Source organism: Echinops telfairi, unplaced genomic scaffold (genome assembly GCF_000313985.2).
Source record: "Echinops telfairi isolate 266 unplaced genomic scaffold, ASM31398v2 ScPeMD7_3533;HRSCAF=4204_1, whole genome shotgun sequence".
NCBI classification, from domain to species: Eukaryota; Metazoa; Chordata; class Mammalia; order Afrosoricida; family Tenrecidae; genus Echinops; species Echinops telfairi.
This window is the reverse complement of record NW_022107432.1, coordinates 9,047,044-9,067,441: the sequence shown is the minus strand read 5'-3', so window position 1 is coordinate 9,067,441 and position 20,398 is coordinate 9,047,044. Positions and strand designations below refer to the sequence as shown.

At 40.4% G+C, this 20,398-nt stretch overlaps 1 protein-coding gene across 6 annotated transcripts in view; it reads right to left on the bottom strand.

The window, feature by feature from the left end:
- The window catches only part of DST (dystonin), a 527,522-nt gene that overhangs the window by 95,359 nt on the left and 411,765 nt on the right, over positions 1-20,398 (bottom strand). For all 6 annotated transcript variants that reach the window (XM_045294845.1, XM_045294847.1, XM_045294848.1 and 3 more), the window contains 9 exons: positions 18,565-18,731; positions 16,910-17,066; positions 15,697-15,823; positions 13,559-13,621; positions 12,578-12,819; positions 11,560-11,689; positions 8,571-8,770; positions 6,599-7,094; positions 3,323-4,794 (listed from right to left, as the gene is read on the bottom strand). In XM_045294845.1, the coding sequence (XP_045150780.1) occupies positions 3,323-4,794; positions 6,599-7,094; positions 8,571-8,770; positions 11,560-11,689; positions 12,578-12,819; positions 13,559-13,621; positions 15,697-15,823; positions 16,910-17,066; positions 18,565-18,731 (3,054 nt within the window). The remainder of the gene's footprint in view (positions 1-3,322; positions 4,795-6,598; positions 7,095-8,570; positions 8,771-11,559; positions 11,690-12,577; positions 12,820-13,558; positions 13,622-15,696; positions 15,824-16,909; positions 17,067-18,564; positions 18,732-20,398) is intronic.

Sequence of the window (20,398 nt, the reverse complement as noted above, 5' to 3'; positions counted from 1 at the left end):
AGAAAGTCCTGTTTTTCTCCCAAGGAGCTGATAGTGGTTTCGAACTACCGACCATACTTCTCGCAGCCCAACTCTTAACCACTACACCACCAGTGCTCCACAGGTGTGGAACTGCCCATGTGAGTTTCTGAGACTGTAACTCTCTATGGGAGTAGAAAGGCTCATCTTTCTCTCTCAGAGCAGTTGGTGGTTTCAAACCTGTTATTTAGGGGTCCCAAATTAGGCTCCATAACGATGACTTAATATTTTCCCAAAGAAAATATTAGATGTGAACCATGATGCATAGAGTTGACACAAAAACAGTGCACTGTTTTCATCAAAACATACAAGCTCTGACACTAATTACCTGTGTGACCTTGGGCAAGTCACTTACCCTTCTTGGGTATATTTCTTCCTCAAGACAGAGTTAATAATAGCATCAATCTCTCATACACAGTTAAGAGGATTAAAAGTAGAGAGCTTTACATGTAGTAAGCTCAAAACAAAGGTCAACTGCTAAGTCTATTACTTTACCCTCCCTGCCCCATCCACACACAAATAAATGGAATTAGTGATGGTATAAGCTATCATCTCTATTTACAATAATCAATAATTTACAATAATATTTTTTACCTATGGCACTGAAATATAGCTATCAAATACAGGTGACGTGTCCCCTTAAAAACTCGGTTTTAGTCATCGACTGTCTACATTGCCCAGTGCTACCTAACAAGAGAACCACAAACAGGTATCTTTAAAAAACAGACTTATTATTTTCTCACAGTTTAGAGGCTCAAGTGCAAATCAGGAGTTCGGTCACATTAACTCCTTCTGTGGTCCTCTCTCCTAGTTTCTGGTGTCTGCTGGAAATCCTTGGAATTCCTTTGCTGGTAGATGGCTCCTCACATAGCATCTCTTCCCTTGTGTGTATCTGAATCTATTCTGCTCTTTTTATAACTCAGAGGTGATTAGGTTAAGGACCCACACTATCCATGTATGCCCCACTATCACAACAGAAGAACATTATTTCCAAACAGGATTATATCCACCAGGACAGAGGGCACTTCCTTACGAATATTTTTTTGGGGGGGTGAGGGAAGGAGGAACAAAATGGAATGCATAAAACTGGGTTCTGAGACAATGAAAATATGAAATGAAGTTCTTTATAAGGTACTGGATTTCTTTAAAATCATTCAACTTCTTTCAAAGCAATCAGAAAACAGGCAAACAGTAGGCTAAGTGGCCTATTTTTAGGAGGAGTGACCACTTTATTTTTCTGCACAATCAAATAATACAATTCCTGTTAACTCCTAATGGTAATAAATGTTTATGTAGTACTTGGCAGTTTGCAAAACTTTCAAAGCAATGGTGCTTCAGCAGCAACTCCCTCTTGCTTTTCCTTTTTTCCAAAATAATTCTCCACATTGGGGTCCACATTCTTCACTGTATGCTGGCTGGAACCACAGGGATGGGAGTTGGGATGGGGGCTCAGTATCAATAATATTGTTTTGGTCCTTTTCCTTAAAAGTGGTGGAAGTGATCAAGAGAAAGGAAGACATACTTTTCTGTCTACCCAAGTCCACAGAAAACCTAAAAAATGATAATGTTTCACAAAGGCACTGAACAGAATTAAATTTTATCCGTGAAAGGCCCAATAAAGTGGCTGCTTTAAAGTTGTCTGAAGGTGCTATAAAAAATTCTGAAACGTTCTGTCTGAGGAAGCTCAACTTCTGCCCTAGCTTTGGAGACCTCTGCTTTTTCTACTAGAAAATTTGCTCGTGTGAAAATCTTTGTATTTTTTCAAATCAGAAAGATGAAAGTCTGACCGAGTAAGGAAAAGACTTGAGTGAGCCGTATGGTAATTCATTTCTTTTGCCTTCAAGAAACAAGATCTAAAAGCAGAATCATGGATTCTTACAGGCTCTACCCAGACTCCAAAGAAACTTGACAAACAACAAATGGCCACCTAGCCACGGAGAGGAGGAGGAGAAGGAGAAGAAGGAGGGGCGGGGAGGAGGAGTAGAAGTTGCTCTTTCTCAACATTCAGTTGCCTAAATAAATAACACTTAAACGAAAAACCCCGCAAACATCATGTCAAGTATAACAGCACAGAATTTGGAAGTCATATGATTTATATTTAATTGCATCAGAAATAAGGGATAGTCTTATGAATCATTTTACTTGATCTTATTGTATCCTCCATGTGCCAATGGTGCAACTGCAAACTTCACCAGTCTTGACCCAAAAGTAAAAAACACATAGAAAAGGATCCACGACGACCACAATGCTTCGTATAACTCCTGTGTGGCAAATGTTCACTATTTGGGACACTCCCTGTCCACTGAGAGGACCATGCATTCGGAGACAGGACTGCTGGTATCCCTCTCTCCGATGAAGCCAAATCCAATGACACTGCCGCTGGCCCACCATTTCTAATCTAATGCTCTATTCATTAAGCATGCACTGGGCATGGTCAAGTGGCAGATAATTCCTTGCAGTGAGAGCACACAGCCCAACTAGAAATAATGTATTCCTAATCCTCTGGGGCATGAGTCCAAGGTCTTTGTTTTATAAAGCCAGGAATATAGCGTGGAGCTCCACTATCCCTTTAAAAATAGGAACTTTGGGGGAAAGAAGCTTCCAGAAGAAATTAAACCAAGGAGGATGAGAAGACTACAAAGTGGGCAGCAGTAGGAAAGGGCTGAATGTCACCATTAAAGGCATTGCCGAGAGCCAAGCACCAAGAGAGTAATCTCCTGCGATTATGGACTGGCCTCGGCAGCAGAGTTCAAAAGATGGCTCCAGTTGTTCCACAAATTAGTTCTGGATGACACTGAAACAAGAGTCTTTGATGCCAGTTTTAGGCCTGCCCAGACCTTTTAAAAGCATCCCATTTGACCTCTTATTGTTATCTCAGACCTTATTCCACGAGGGCTCAAATCCCCAGAGAGCTTGAGACTGACCCCATCACCTGGCATTGCCCTCATACATGCTTTCCCATTGTGCTCCATTGTTGTGAGTCAATTCCGATTCACAGTGAACCTGCAGGGCAAAACAGAACCGCCCCATAGTAGTTTTAAATCTTCACAAAAGCTGACTGCCACAACTTTCGCCCAGGGAGAGGCAGGTGAGTCTGAGCCACCTGCCTTCCGGCTGAGCAGCCTAGTGCTGACCACCATGCCACCCCAAGGTCCTCTAGGAATGCTTACTCAGGGTGGAATACTGTGTAGCAGCCATAGGGGAAGGTCCTACACCAGGACCTTCTAGACCCTTCTAGACACAACTAGAAATGCACTCTAATAATAATAATAATAATAATCAGTAAATGTGAAGAATTCCCTACCTTGAAGACATTGAGCTGTTGGTTAATTGTCTCAGTTTCCATGCCAACGGACCCTTGTGATTCTTCGCGCTCTTCGGCTTTCTGAAGCAGAGTAGAAAATTCTTTCAATTTGCTGTAGAATTCTTCAAGACGCTTGATGGTCCCTTCGACTTGCTCCTCTCTGGCTTGAGCTCGGTCTAGTAACTTGTTGCATTGTTTGCTCAGAGCCTCCAAGTCCCTTTTGATTCCAACAAGGTCGGGAGAGGCTTCCTCTGTGGTCAGCATCATCTTGCAGGTTTTATTGGCGTTGGCATTGCTTGCTATGAGGGCTTCCAGTTTCTTCAAAAAGGCCTTGATGGTCTCTTTTTGCTCTTGCAATGTTTCTGCATCTCTCCCCACGGGAGCCATACTATCTAGTTCATCATCACACTCTGCAAACTGGGAAAACATTTCTCGGATGGTATTCTGGAAATGCCCAATGCCCTGCAGCTTGGTTTCTAAGAAGGAACACTTTTCATGCACTTGCTGGCTTAGGGCGCTGTGTTCTTGATCTAAAGATTCTGCTTGTAATAAGATATCCGAGGTGCCTTTTGAGTCTGGGACTCCGGCCACAAGGTCCTGTGCAAGCCTTTTGGCCAAATCTACCTGCTGCTTCACGGTCTGCAGTGATTTTTGCTGAGTCTGTAGCAGAGTTAAGTATTTGTTGCTGCAAGCCTGAGGTCCCAGGGAATCATGGACATCCAGCTGTTCCTTTGCACACTGAAGTTGCCTTTTGGCTTCTCTGGAGAGGTCTTGAAATTCTTTGAACTTCTGGGCCATGTTCTCCAGAGATAGCTTCTTGCTGTGAAGTTGCTCAGTCACCATGTCTACCTTCTGCATCAGTGATTTATTGTCATCTGCAATGGCCTCCTTATCTACCTCACAGGCACTGAGCAAGCTGTTGGCTGCGTTGTTTAATAATTCCACCATCCCAAAGTGTTGGTCCATTTCTTTCTGTAGAGACTTCAGTTTGGCAATAGACTTCTCTGTTTCAGCGGGATCCCAGCAGCACTTGATTTCCTCCAGGTTCCTTTGGCAGGTTTCTACCCATGGACTGAGCGCCTCCACATACTCTTTATACTTGCGGGCTTTTTCCAAACAATCTTTCAGTTTGTGCTCTCTTTCTTTCACCTGTTTGTTAAAGCCATCCCAATCAGCTTTGATAGTGTTAAGCTGTAACTGTAAGGCTGCCTTCTCAGACCCTTGAGTTTTTAAGAGCAGATTTCCACCTTCGGTGATGGTTTTTTGGTAGGCATCAGACTGCAGTGTCAAAGCTTTACTAAAGTCTTTCTGATCCTGAAGCAATGACTCCAGGGTGTCAAGTTTGGCTGATATCGGGTGAGACTTCGTGTGCTCTTCTTTCTTTGTATGCAGCCACGCCTGGAAATCTTTAGACATTTGCTGAAACTGATGAGAGCTGGCACAGGCTGCCTGAAGGTGTTGGACATGATTCTCTAAAAAGGAAAGCACAGAGATGTTTATGTATTTTATATTGACATGATGTTGATGCAATTGATAAAAACTCGGAATGTACAGAATTGGAAAGTCAGGGGCTTCTACTAGTGCTTAGAACTACAAGTCAGCTGAAGTGCCTCGTAAAAGAGGAAATGGGAACATGACACAGAAAGAGTAAGAACTGGAAACTCCAGGGAAGAAGCAGGAGAAAGAGAAGAGGGGGCAAAAAGCGATCATGGGAGTATGTAAAAAAACACATTTAAGGTGCCGGTGGAAGAGAGCTGTCATGCCACACACATCTACCACGCTGGGGTCACCGCCGATCAAGTATGGGGAAGTGACCTCTGTCCAGGGTTCTGGGCTGTGTTGATGAATAAGCCATTTCTTATCAAAGATTGCATTCTCACTTCTCTTTCAAATTTCATGGAGACAAAAGAACGTAACACTTAGAAAATGCACAGATTGGGATGCTGGCCCAACCTCTTAAGAGCTCTGAGTCCCGGAGCAAATGATTAAGCCACTCAATGCCACTGCCCACATGGAAATACTAACAGGAGAGTGTGGTGGAAATTAAATGATAGCGCAGGAAAAGTCCTCTAGCCTCACGCTTGGCTCTAAACAGTGTGGATCGCAGCAGTGATAGCAACAATCATGTTGCTGTGGTTAGGTACCACTGAGTGCATTTTGGATTCCTAGTGATCCCACGTGGTGATAGCAGAGCTGTCATCTTTATGGAAGCAGGTCACCAGGGCTTTTGTCTGCCCAATGGCTGGAGGAACGCAAACTGCCAACCTGAAGTTAGCAGCCGACGACTTTGCCTCCACCCCACCAGGGCTCCTAATGCCAACAAAGGAGGATGGCTGAAATGGTTAGTATGACCTAATCTTTACTATATCCAAGGCAGGCACAGTGTTGATTTTCAAATCACAGACACGGCAGCGAAGCATGCTCTGTGTTTGCATGCCTTTGAAGGAAGTCCAGTACCCCACCGCCTGGCAGTGCTGCTGTGTAAGCATTAGAGTGCTAACTGCCAGGTCTGTGGTTCAAACCCACCATGGTTCTGAGGGAAAAGGCAAGGTCTTCTGCTCCTGTGAAGACTGACACCCTCAGAAGCTCTACATAGGGGTCGCCATGCGCCAGAGTTAACTCGTTGGCAGCAGTTGGGTTTGGTTTGGCTACTGCCTCAGACAAATGTCAGTACTGTGGGTCAGAAAGACAACAGTACCAGACGCGTCCTTTTGATGCATTTCTCTACCAAAGTCTTCTAAGGTAGAAAATCATCCAAAGTATCAGCATTAAGAAAACCATCCCAAAGCCTTTTTAAATAACTGTTCCCCTAGTGAAACATGATTGTGTTCACACAGTGAAAATGGTTTACAACCATATTTTCCAAAGCCCAATCTTGAAGTTTTAATAGGCTCTCATAAGTGGACTTTTGCAAATTGGCTGTCTTCTCCATTGTCAGTATAAAATGTGCCTAATACTGTGTGCTCAGAAGCACACAGAACTGCTCCATACTCGTGTGTGGTCAAGTCTCCTCTGCGTCCGTGCTTTCAATGGGACAGTCTCCTTAACCAGTTGCCATCCTTGACTCAGAGAAACCCCGTGTGTGCTGGGTAGAATTGTGCTCCGCGGGGTTTGCAATGGCTGCCTTTGCAGGAGCAGGAAGCCAGCCCAACATGCAGCACTTCTGCTGGCAGCTGAGGGCATGCATCATCACTTGAACAACACAGGCAATACCCAGTATCTGCACATTGTGTATTTCTGACCAGGTGATAAACCTACTTGAAAAGAGACACAAACCTGCTTTTTGTTCAATATCCTTAAATGGTTTTAAGACACCTTCTAGTTGCCTACTAAGTTCTGCTTTCAAGTATTCTTCTTTAACCAGGGCTGACAAATCCTCACAGAGGGCCTGGGCCACCTTTAGCTGCTTCCCCTCCTGCTCTACTTCCTGCTTCATTTTTTGGGCTGCTTCCAGCTGTTGGTTCATGGCATCGGGATGTGTGCTCACAGCCAGGCAAGTGCTGAGTTTACTGTCTAAGTCGCTCAGTTTATTGGAAAGGCTTCTCAGCAGGCTCTGGTACTGTGTGCTTTTAACAATGGCTTGGTCGATCCAGTCACATCTGTCACTCAATTGTCTGGTTAGGCTCTCCCATTTTTGGGTCACAGTGGCTAGTTGCTCTTTCACAATCCCATGCAAAGAGGCATGTTCACCAGGTCGGCTCAGAATGCCCTGGCCAGTTGCTGTGAGCTGTTCATATTGAGGCTTCCGGGTATCAAATTCTTGCAGTAGAATCTGAAGTAGCAGCACAAATAAACACACAAACAAAGGATTGGTTAATAAACTGTAAAAACAACAATGGCAACAGCGCCACAGTGTTACGTTTCGGAGCAGAAAGAAATGGTAGAGATCTTGTTTAGGTGGTTTTTATTTTTTCCAGTTACTGCTTTCCTTGTGTTTATTTCATGAACAATGGGGCGTCGTAAAGCTAACATTTTGTCTCAAGCAACCCCTTTAATGGAGAAAAGGAACATGATAAGTTTTTTTTTGCAGTCTGAGAAAAAAAATCATTTACCCAGGGAACCAGCACCATTGGGCAAGTTCAAGCCACACTAACATCAAATTTATTTGCTTGGGTTTTTTTCCCTCCTCTGACTAGTTTTCCCTTTGTAAGGTTTTTGAAAAACCCCACAGCTGTATTTCAAAGAGAATGCACAGTGACAATAGTGTTAGAATACATTAACTCATGGCACATTGATTTACAAAGGTTTTTGGTTTTTGTAACATAAGATTTATTGACATTTATAGTCTTTATTATAAAGATTTTAGCCAATAAATCACATTGCTCAGAATAAACAGGCTCCACATGACTCTGTCTCATTATTAAACAAACTGCCGCAAATTTCCTTCTCGCAGTCAGATCAGGTTTATTTCTGGAGTCCACCAAGAGTAATGGCAACCTCCCTCCTCCCCCGCTCCCCCAACATTTATCTTGATCTTGTGTCTCCATTCTCTTCAGACGAAGGATTCATAGGAATGATGACATGCAACTCAAACTATCAGGAGCAAGGTCTGTTTTGCAACGTGCAGAATCAGCCTCACCACTCCAAAACGCCACTGCCCAGCCATAACGAAACCGAACTGAACCCGCAACGCAGCTGCTGGAATTACGTCTGCTTTACGTTTTATGGACTAGGTTTTCCTTGGTGTGGGTTTATCTGCGCTATCATTAGGCTGGCTCAACTAATCCACGGGGGTCCAAAGTGGTCTCCCCTGCTTACTCCTTCCTCCCCTTCTCATTCGGTGTCTTCTCCCCCTCAGAGCTGTCCCACATGACTTTTAAAAGTTTCATTATCTACCACCACGATCAAGACAGATAAAACCTCAAAGGAGTAATTTCTAAACAACAAAAGCAGCATGCACTGGCTTCCCATAAAAATGTTATTGCTACTTATACAATCCCATTAATACTTCAAAGGAGGCCTGGGTTTAACAGGGTCTGTACAGATTGTAATATGACTGAAATTATTAGGAATGTGACCTGCTCCAGGGGTCAAATACAGTACTTCAGAATGTGTGCCTCATCGCCTTTGTCCTCTGGGGGTTTCCCACCAATCCTTCCCTTTCTTGGGAGCCTAGGAGACATTATGGATGCATCCGCCCGAGGCTCTTAAAGTCTAGACTTCCCAAAGTGGATGCTACTGCTAAGAAAGTGTTGGTCCTATGAAGAAAAGTGATTGCATACAAAATGGGTAATGAGGTCACACTCACCTCTACTTGTTGCCGTTGTGTGCTTAGCATATTTGGGTCAATTGACAAGGGCCCGAGAACACTAACCATCAGTTCTTTTTCCAACAGCCACTGCTTTAACTGGGCCTCTACAGTCTGGAATTGGGTTAAATTATTGGAGGATTCTTCCAGCTTTTGTTGCCTATCAACTGTTAATTGATTGAGTTCTTGCCATTTAGAATCTGAAAAAAAAGGTCAACGAAGAAATTGGTGTTTGGTTTTGATGCATTTGATGAGATTGTATGTAATGACCATCCCTTCATCTTTCTAGCTCTTCTAATGGCTGACCAAAGGCCTAAGATAACTGCATTTACAGATTTTGTGGCCCAAGTGGTTATGACTGAAGTACAAGAAGAGAAAAATAAATTGGGATATGGTTTTAAAGATCCTACAGAAAATGGAATATTCCTTAAAGCAAACAGCATCTTCAGATCACCGTTCCCTTCATCCTTTCTAGACGTCCTTTGTCTTTGCTCAGCAATAACTGACCTGTTTGAACAATGACCATTAATCCTTTACTATCAAATCTCTAATGATCAGTTCTAGGTAAATGACTCCCAAATTTAACTTAATTACTCCTCTATCACTTTCTCCTCTTGGGATCACACATCAACAAGCAACTGCTGCAAAGTTGGGCACTGCACCAAATTTTTAAACTCCACATTATAAGACAAAACCCATGATATTCCTCTTTAAACAAGGGTCTTTTTCTGGCTTTCAAATTGTTCTCTCAACCAGTTTCCATCTCCACCATGTCACCAAGATGCAACAATTCTGAATGGCCTTTGATAACGTTCTCGGTGCTCTTACATCCTTGATCATAGAGCCTTAAACCAATGCTATGATTCCACTCGGGCCTTCATCATTGTCTGCATATGCCAGCGGTTCTCAAACTCAAACTACATTAGAATCAACAGTAGAGTTTATTTAAAAATAATAATACAATAAATCTCTGAGCTCTGGCCCCAGCATTATACATCTCGCACAAGTTCCCGGGTGAGGTGATGCTGATGCTGCTGTTCCCAGAGTACATTTTGAGGATTTCTGGCTTTCTGATTGGTCTCCCAGCCAGTACTCTTTCTCAGCTGTAATCTGTTTTGGTCTAAAATCATTTTAATAGGCCATTTTCCCATATCAAATCTTTCAATAACTATTTAACAATCAAATATAAGACTTTTGCTTGACACGCAAAAGTCCTCTTCTATTGACCTAAGATGGTTTAACATCGCCATCCAAACAAGTGTTTATTCACACCGGGTTCAAGTTTGCCTCTCATATGTCTCAATCCCACTCTGCTTCCTTCACAATCCCAATGGGTCTTTCCATCTCTTAGAAGTCTTTCCTGATTTCTCTGCCCTCAAAATACGATGCTTCCTAAAGCCAGAGGTGACTAAACCAAGCTCTTTTGCCAGGGCTTTGAACACATCACTTGATCAATAAATGTTCATTAGTGGTCCTAAAGAGTTATCTTGCTTACTGTTTTCACCAAGACTAATGTACTGAAGGGCTGATTTAAATAGACCTCAAATAAATAAATACATACATAAATAAACCTCAATTCCTAAAATCTTATCTAATGATATTCTGTATTGTATGTTCTACTCAAATATGATCTGAAAACAAGATCATGAAATTAAAGCAGTATCCTGGGAGAAAGAAATATCAAAATAATCATGGAGGTTTTTCAAAACACACATTCTTTACCCCATCCACTCCATTCTACTGTGTCCTGATTATACCCCACCCCCACCCCAAGTAGTTCTGCTATTCCACATGCTGGCAGGTGAGGGCACTGAATTAGAGCAAATTAATTTCAGTGTCACAAGAGTCTGGAGAGTTTGATCAAACCTGCCTTTGAGAACATTATGAACCCTTAAAGTAACCCTTTTCAAATTAAAACACAGTTTGAAAAATATTTATAAATCGACTATAAAAACTCACTGCCATTGAGTTGATTTTCCAATCATGGTGGCCCTACAGGACAGAGAAGACCTGCCCCTGTGACCTTCTGAGGCAATGACTTTCTACAGGAGCAGAGCTTCATCCTTCTTCTGAGGAGCGGCTGGTGGGGTTGAACTGCTGACCAATGTGTAACCCGCTACACCATAATATTTGATATATGAGGGATTTCAAAAAGTTTATGGAAAAATAAAATAATTTCCCCAGGAGCTTTCTTAAGTCCCTTCATATACAATGGAACCAGTGTATTGGTGCATTGGAAAGTCAAATATTGAAAGGCTAAAAAAAATTACAAATTCTTCTCCCTAAAAGCAGAAAAACACTATAGAGTTCTTATTTTGTGCCTGTTTGTGAGATACTGTGAAGTAGGACTAATGATTATGTTCCATATTATCAGAATAAAGAAAGGAGGGGGGCGGAGATAACATAAGGCTTGTGAAGGACACTGTATCTATGACGGACAGTTTATTTAGGGATAGGCCTGGTTGGGAGGAAAACTTTGGCAAAAGAATCAAAACGCTCAGAGTGTTGTGGAGAGCTTTTAAAACAATCTTTGTTAGCGGAGGGATTAAGAGCATAATGTCGGAGGCTGCAGAAGTCTCAGAAGTTAATTCCATGAAGGTTTAAAAAAGAGTCATCCATTCAGACAAACAAAAGAAACACTTAAATTAAAATGTAGTAACATGTAAATGATTTAGAAGCACCAAAAAGCTAGTAACAAGTAAATGAATCGGAAAATAATATCGAATGCGCATTTTATTATGCTATCAGCCATCTTCATAAATATAAACTTAGCTCATTTTAGCTAGAAAAAAAAACAAGATATGTACATTCTCAGCACAATATAATCTGAGACAACACTGTTGGATGTCCAAAAACAGATTCTGAAACATTAACACAAATCCAAAATTATGTGAGGTTCTTGAAAAATATTTTTGGATACACATTATGATAAAAATGGGAAAGGATCGCACTGGTTTGCCTGGTCTTTGATGCAAGTAACCCAACGTACCTATTTCTGCCAACATCTGTTTCCATTTGGGGGCCTCAGGAGTCTCTGGGTTTTCCTCCAACAGCTCTGTCAATTTGTCTTTCAACTCTTGCACTTTATTTACATTTTGCTTCAGTTCCGCCTCAAATGACTAACAAGGGAGAAATAAATACTACAGTAACTACGTTAAAGTATGTAGACATCAAAAGACAAAAGCACAATTATGACCGAGCCTGTTTTTCTCCAGCATGACCCGAACGGGAAAAAAGCCCACGGTAAAATGCTGCAGTGGACGAGGCCCCGCGTTTAAGAGTTAATGATTTAACGTTCCTTTTGGCTTGTGTTCAACCATCTGATGAAGGAATCCCACAAAGAAGGAACACTGTAGCCGCAGAGATGATGAGTTTAACCTTTATTACTGAGCAATAATCTCATACTATCATCAAACCCCTCTGGAAAAAGAGATGAGTCTTTAAGATTGTGATTAGTAAGAAAATCAGCCTTGCTGAAAGCTGCCAGAATGTTGAGAATCTACTAGTGAATATGCACTTTTTTGGGACAATGGAGAATAGAGTGCAAAATACATTAGTTCTCTGTAAAAAGGGTCCACCCTCATTGTTACCTTTTAGAACTATTTTCTCAATCTTCCTGGCTATAATGGAAAACATTAAAGAGAGGGTGGCATTGGCTACCTTATTTTATACTAGATAGAACAGATTCATAATAAACGTATCCCCTAAAATCTAAAGCCTTTTGCAATGGTTAACTAATTAATAGTGTCTTGGACTATTAGTGGATTTAAAGGTGACAAATTTGCTTACATCCAAACATTCACTCATCTTCATAAGGTTTGTGTACACATATAGGATACCTGTTATCATCACACCCTACTGAAAGACACATTAAAAGAAAACTGGCAAACTTATTTGCTGAAAGTTATACAGGACTGGAAGTCAGAGAGAGGGCTCCTGACTAGCAGGGCTCTCCATTCTGAATGTTCTGTCCTCGTATCCTTAGTAAGTAAACCCACAAAAAATACCTTATTTTGTTCGACTTGCAACTTCACAACCTCACGATCTGAGGGTGCAGGTGTCTGATGCCATGTTTTCGCAGTTTTGTTCATTTTCTGTAGCCATTGCATCATTGCAGCCGACTCGTCCTGAGCCTTCTGTAGCTTGGAAAGCTTCGTGTTCAATTCCGCTAGTTTGTCCTTGAGTAAGAGGCCCAGATCTTCATAGCCTTGACTAATGTCACTCATATCCTTTTTGATAGATGTTACTCCTAGGGGTATAAACACACACACACATTTCATCTTGAAGGCTCTTAAAAAGCAAGCTCTAAAAAAATGAGAGTTTACATTTTCCATGATACCCATTTCTGTTTTGTCAGTATTAGATCTACTATCATAAAATCATAGTAAATTTTAAAGTTAGACCATTCTATAAGGCTACAAAATGAAGCAATTATTTAGGAACATTTCATTATACAAATGAAATTAAAAGGTAGTTTAAATGGAATAAAAAGCTTAAACTATAGAATGCTACTTAGTAACTTCTGTGGTAACAAACTCAACAAATCAGCTCAATGTTACCCCCAAGTAACAAACATTTCAAATTAACAAAAAGAAATTAATCTAAGAGCTAAATTGAATCATACGAATTTCATATTAATGAAATGACTGACTTACATAAAAAATAAAGCATTTCTAGAGACTATGAATGCTATATTACATAATTCCACTCTAGTTCAACTTTGAAATTTCTACCTAACTCTTGTCGGGCCCAGTAGCACTATCTAGCAAGCATTGGACTACTAGGCAAGGTTGGCGGTTCAAACTCGCCAGCCGCTCAGTGAAGAACAGTTGAGGCTCTCTGGCCCCACCTTGAAATCCCTACATAGGGTCGCTATGAGTCAGAATTGACTCGATAACAATGTGATTGGCTTAGTTTTGATATTGTAGGCCATTGAAAAAAAACAAAACGAGCTACTTTAATCTATAACCTTTAAAATTATTACTCACCTTTATTTGCCAGAAATTCCTGCGTATCTGCAGCTGTTCCTTCACCATTTAATATTGCACTACCTGCAAAAATATTAGCACGGACGTAATCACCAAGCTCTGTAACATTTTTATGCATTTCAGTAGGGAAGCTTAAATTACTGTGATTCCCATATATGGTGAAAAAACAAGTGTTGCTATTTGAAAATGTATTGACTCAATTTCAAAGTCAAACGAAGATCCCAAACTTAAAGACTCTAACATGTTCTCTCTTCTATATGAAGTGTATTCTTAAAATAGGAGCACCGAAGTCTGAAGAGTTTCAGCAAGTTTATGTAACATAAATTAATCACTAGACACTAATTTATAAAGGAATTTTGTGATAATGTGGTTTTGTCGCTAAAGTTACTTTAGCGATGATGTCCCTTAAGTTCAGAAGGTCAGTGTAAGTGTACGCAACAAAGTCTGAGTAACTGTCCAAACAAGGACTGCCTTACTTAAACAGAATGCTGTCTGGTGCCTCGTGACACAGTGTCATTGAGCACTTAATAAACATGAAAACAACTAAAAGGGAAGGAAATTAATGATATTGCCAGCTCAGAATTATGCTAGTATAGAGACAGGAGAGCACTGTGGTTAGGTGTCCTTCCATGCGATGCATAGCTCACCTGAATTTAATTTCCAGTCTCACTAATTTCTAGCTCAGTGACTGTACTAATTAATTCCCAAACTGATGAGGAAAATAATAACTAACACATAAGACCACATAGCAATTAAAAGGAATTAAAACTAACACATAAGATCACATAGGAATTAAAATAACTAACACATAAGACCACATAGGAATTAAAATTAATCCATGACATTGAAATAGAAACTACTTAAATATTTCTCTTTTATTATGTAAATATCCAGCATTAGCACTCTTTGGTATTCATTATCTGAATATTACAAAATCAGTTAGCATTTCCTAAATTCGTATCCACTGGTTATCGATGCAAAGCACAGAACACATATCCCCCAAATCTGCCACTTAAGAAAAACAATCGACACAAAAACACTCGAAAATGTAAATTTTATCCAAGGTTTTCCTTCTTTAAAAAGGAAAAAATATCACACATAATTACATTTCAGATGTTTAAGTGAAAATATCCTACAGACACTAAATATTCATTCCTACCATGATTGGTGGTGACCAGGAAAACAAAAAGAAAACTAATTCTTACTTATTTGTAAATATAAAGTAGGCATAGAGAATTAAATAACATGCAATGTGTGTGTGTGGGGGGGGGGGCTATTTCAGAAAATCTGATTAGGAGAGATAATCACACCACACACCACATGAATATTCCCTGAAATGAGATTAATCAGGGGAATAAAAGGCTGGTTGAGCAAGGCCCAGCGGGCACATAGGGATCACAATGGAGGCGCTGGGGGCTGGGTAGACCAGATAAACCACGGAGGGTCTGGGAAGAAGAGTGTGAGAGCTGCCTTCTCTTTATTGCTGGATTGAAACAACAAAAACAAAAACCCTCCAATATTTACAACACTACAAATATAGTTTACACTTAAACCAATATCTGTAAGTTATTTAAATTAATTTTAGAAGCAATCTACGTTCACAACTCTTTCCTTTTGTTATAAAGAGTAGCTCCACTAAGATTCAGCTTGAACTCTGCTGGCTAATACATTGCATGCTGGTTTTCTTTGGTACTCCCAGACAGAACCAAGCGAACTAAACTGAGAGGTCCACTCTCTATAACAGAGCTTGCTTTTTCCTCTCACTCCTTTCTCCAAGAGACCAGATTCATTTCTTAATCAGATATTGTAAGGTGAATAGAAATGTTTCAACTAGAATTTGAATTGAATTGAGTATCTCCCTGTAAGTACAATAAACATTTTTTATAATTTTAAAAAATAAACAAGTAAATTGAAATCTAACCTGCTCCCTCTCCAGAAGAATGCTACATTTTAAAAGAAGTCTTAAATTAAATTAAGCCTGAAATATAGTATTAGAAATCTGATCAGCACAGGTACTTTTTCATGCCATCTTTCTTATCACATTCCCGTCGCATATTCCTGACACTATTTCATGGATGACCTTTTTGGAAGCAGCATACCCAAACCCCTGGTTTCTGCCCTAAAAGGGCAGCACGTACCTGATTTAACTGCTGTCATCGCTTTCGCAGGAGCAGTCACGGCACTTATTAGGTTACATAGTGCGATCCCACTGTTGCTTACTTTCTGAATCTCTGGTGTCTTTAAGTTCCACTTTTCTTGTAATTTCTTGAAATATAAAAACACATTATTTTTCAATCTTGAGCATATTTTCAAAGTTGTGCATTGTAACTCAATTTCTTCAGCACATAAAATAGCGATGATGCGTGCGGGCTCTGACTGGTGAAGGGTGGATGGGGGGAAAAGGCACCATCCCTAGTGGCTCCAACAGCTTGGGTGACTGTTAGCTCTGTTAGCAGTGAGGAGTAGGCCTTGTCCCAGCCTGCACTCTGCTCCCAGGCAGAGCAGAAGTCAGGCTCTTCCTAGCTGTCCTGGGTTCCAAAGTAACTGTCAACTGTAAGTCTGGAGAGCTGTACAAGTAACAGCAATGCGACTGGAGAGAATGATTTCAAGACATTAAAAAACCTTTTTTTAATGAGAATTTAGAATTCCATTTCACAGTGAGCTTTCCTCATCAAATTTTTCCATCTTTTTACTCCCTCAACATACACCTCTACACATCTAGAGTAAAAAGTAAATTGTTCTAACTAGCCAGACATCTTCTGACTTGAGTCTAAGGACAAAAGGTATGTGCTATATTTATGCTGCAGAATCAATGACTGTTCAAGTACTGATTGTAGTGGTGTCTCTGGGTTAGAGTAAGATGCTGAAAGAAGGGCGAGGAACTTAACATCATGGAAAAAATGGCAAAGAAAAACAATGTCGAGATGGAGTGGGGAAAGAAACACCAATAGAGGATAGGTGGGCGACTCACTAATTCTCAACAAACCCCTCAAGCTCACTGCCAGAGTCCATTCCGACTCATAGTGATGCTACAGGGCGGGGCAGAGCTGTCCTGGGGTTCTGAGGTCTTCCTCACGGGAGTAGAAAGTCATCTTTCTCAGAGGTGACACAGCACTATCTATGCCACCAAAGTGCTCACTGCCACCCAGTCAACTCTGACCGGGTACTGCCCTCTGAAAAAAAAGCATGAATGGATGATAAGTTTGCATTCTTGCTCAAAAGGAACAGTTAATCCCATGTCATCGTTTCCAAATATCACCAAAATTTAGAGTAGGTCTACGATGCAGATTAAAAAAATCTAATCTTTTGATGCCAGCAAGGGAGAAGTTTGTATTATACACAATAATTCACCTTAGTTTCTTCCAGTGATTTTCTTAAATCTTCTGCGCCGAAAGAAGGCTGCGCAATGGGAACACTCTCTGTTGTTTCTTTAATCCATGACTTTAACGATTTCACAAGGACTTGGAAAGCTTCCATCTGTTCTTGACAAGAAGACACGGCTTCTTTTCTAGATAATAAACCCCATAAAATATTAACCTTGAAAAGGAGATGCACCAAATGGCTGACTAGCAAATAAATCGGTATTCATACATTTACAATTAGTATTAAGGGGAAAAAAATCCCCACATTCACACCTTACCCTTGTCCATGCAGGAGGCAAGATTTCAGGTGAAATCAAGGTAAATAACCATTTGTCTATTGCTCAGGCAAGGGCCATCAATAAAGATAGGAACAGTTAAGAAATCTGTAACCCACATGTAATGGCACTCCAGAACATTATATAAACTCTAAGACTATATAAACATTTTAATGTTATTTAGATTCAACGAGCTTTGATCTGTCCACTTTTATATAACTCTGAATGCCAAAAGGCACAGGACCCTGGGAAAGGTTTTATAAATCATTGAAATGAGGGAGATGCAATGCCACCTAGTGGTCCATAGACTAAGACGATAGCCACCTTAATGGATAAAGTGGGTGCTTATAGGAGAACATATGTAAAACTGGGGTGCAACTGACTGAAGAGTTGTAATGAGTGTATTTCAGGTCACTCCACAGGGAACATCTCTGAATCTGTCTGTGTGCTCAACACCATGGCGGGCCACACATGTCTAACACATGAACGGCTGTGGCGACAGTTATACATGAATGACGTGTACACCCGTGAGAGTGTGTAGAAACCTAGCACATAAGGACCTGTTGCAGCTGGATTAATGACTGGTGGACTAGGAAGTTTTGAACTTGGGCCCATTTGAAAGAAAAAGAAGAGTTCATCTGAGAAATCCAAGGACATTTCTCCTGTGTGAAATGAATTGAACATTCTATGGCCTAGACCATACCCAAAAGGTTTAGAAAGTTATAAAATAACAAAGAATGGCTGGAATAGAAAAGCATTTTCTCTCTTTCTGAGCTCGTTTGTATATACTTAGCAAAGCCAGATGTGTATCCCAAACTAACACGAGGTCAGATGGTCAGATATGCAAAGGTTCCCTCTTGCACAGCTTCTTAGCTCAACATCAGTTTGTTCTGATTTCTTACCGTGTTTTTGCATGGAGTCATTTCTTATCTACAACTCTTTAAAAAGTAAACTCTCCTATAAAAGAGGCCATGAAGGAGTATATTGAAATTTCACAAAGCTTCTGAATTGAGCCCAGAAAGCAGTGAACCACAATGACTTCTTTCATGATTATTTCTGTGTGATATTTGCCATCGATTTTGGAGACCACGTTAAGTATGGGTCACTGTGAATTAATACGCAACCACTACCATTTTCCTTACACAATACTTTCCACTTAAACGTAAAAAGCACTGATTTCCACCTACTTACTTCAACAAACAATGCACTTAGTTTTCATATAACAAGTTACCAAAATATAAAAGCATTAACAAGCCCTGTGCTTATTAGGTTTTCAAATTTGCTTCATCTCTTTATGAAGGTCTATAAAAGCAATCAATCTAATGAGCATTGAGAGGAATAAAATCCAGTTTTTCCAAGTGATCCTTACTTATCTTTGATGGTATCTTCCATTTCCTTGAATTGCTTTGACAGATTATTTGTTTTTTCAAAAACCAGAGCTTTATCCCCTGGTAAGCCATGACTGGAAATCTCTTTCAGGAGATTTTGCAAAACTTCAAGATCTTTCTTGTGTTGTAAAAATTCAGAAGTTGATTCCTAGAAATTCAGAAAGTGGATCCTAGTCAATATAGATATTGCTAGACCTTCAAATTAAATTGCATTCAGAAATGTGACACATTCAGAAGGGGATCATAATGGCTCTATTTAGATTATCATTTGGAAAGATTCTGCCTCTCATCAGTACTCTAAATACAAATGAGCATGAAGCTAGTAGGCAATTTGAAGTGAAACATAGTATGCATTATTTAATTTGAAAATGCATACTTTATACTTTGTCTATTTGTGGGTTCTAACACGTAAGATATCAGTACCATAATATCTGGAAATGTATTTATGTATGCTTAATAGAAATTTCTAGATGGTATAAACTATAAACATACTCATTCTGCTAATCTAAAGGTTGGAAGTTCAAGTCCACTGAAAATAGCATCTCACCCCATCAGACTGGACTAGAAAACACTCCTAAAGGTCAACAAACAGACCTTGAACTATTTATAGGCTTTTCTTTTTTTGTTTTATCATTGGTTTGTTGTTGTTTTCTTTTGTTACTTTGTTTTGCTCTGTCTTGTGTTTGTGCATATAATTATCTCTGCATGTCCATCTAGATAAGAAAGGTGGGACAAACAATCTGGAGGAGAAAACAACAGGAGAGATGGTTGGGGGAGGGGCAACATGATAAAGGGGGAGGCGTGGTAAAGGAAGTGGGTGTTAACAAACCCAGGGACAAGGGAGCAATAAGTGATCCAAAAATCAATGGTGAGGAGGATGTAGAAGGCCTGGTAGGGCTTGATCAAGGGCAATATAACCGAGAGAAATTACTGAAACCCAAATGAAGGCTGAACATGATAGTGGGACAAGAGGAAAGTAAAAGGAAATAGAGGAAAGAACTAGGAGGCAAAGGGCAGATATAGGTCTAAATATAGGCATGTGCTTATGTAAATATATTCATATATGATGATAGGGAAATAGATCTATGTACATACATTTATAGGTTCAGTATTACAGTAGCAGATGGACATTGGGCCTCCACTCAAATACTCCCTCAATGCAAGAACACTTTGTTCTATTAACCTGGCATTCCATGATGCTCACCTTCCCAACACAATTGCTGAAGACAAAATGGGTGCATAAGCAAATATAGTGAAGAAAGCTGATGGTACAGGCTATCTGAAGATATAGCATCTGGGGTCTTAGAGGTTTGAAGATAAACAAGTGGCTAGTTAGCTGAGAAGCAACAAAGCCCACATGGAAGAAGCACACCAGCCTGTGTAATCACAAGTTGTTGGTAGGATCAGGTATCATGCATCAAAGACCCAGAACAAAAAATCATATCATTGTGAATGAGGGGGAGTGCCGAGTGGAGACCCAAAGCCCATCTGCAGGCAACTGGACATCCCCTTACAGAAGGACTGCGGGGCGGAGATGAGCCAGTCAGGGTACAGTATAGCACCAATGAAATATAAAACTTTCCCCCTTTTTTTTTTTTGGTTGAAATCCAACCATTTCTTTTTTGTTGTGTTGACATTTTATTAGGGGCTCATACAGCTGTTATCGCAATCCATACACACATCAATTGTGTAAAAGGCATTTGCACATCATTCTCAAACCTTTTTCTCTCCACTTAAACCCCCGACATTAGGTCCTCATTTTTCCCCTCCCTCCCCGCTGCCTCCTCCCTCATGAGCCCTTGATAGTTTATAAAT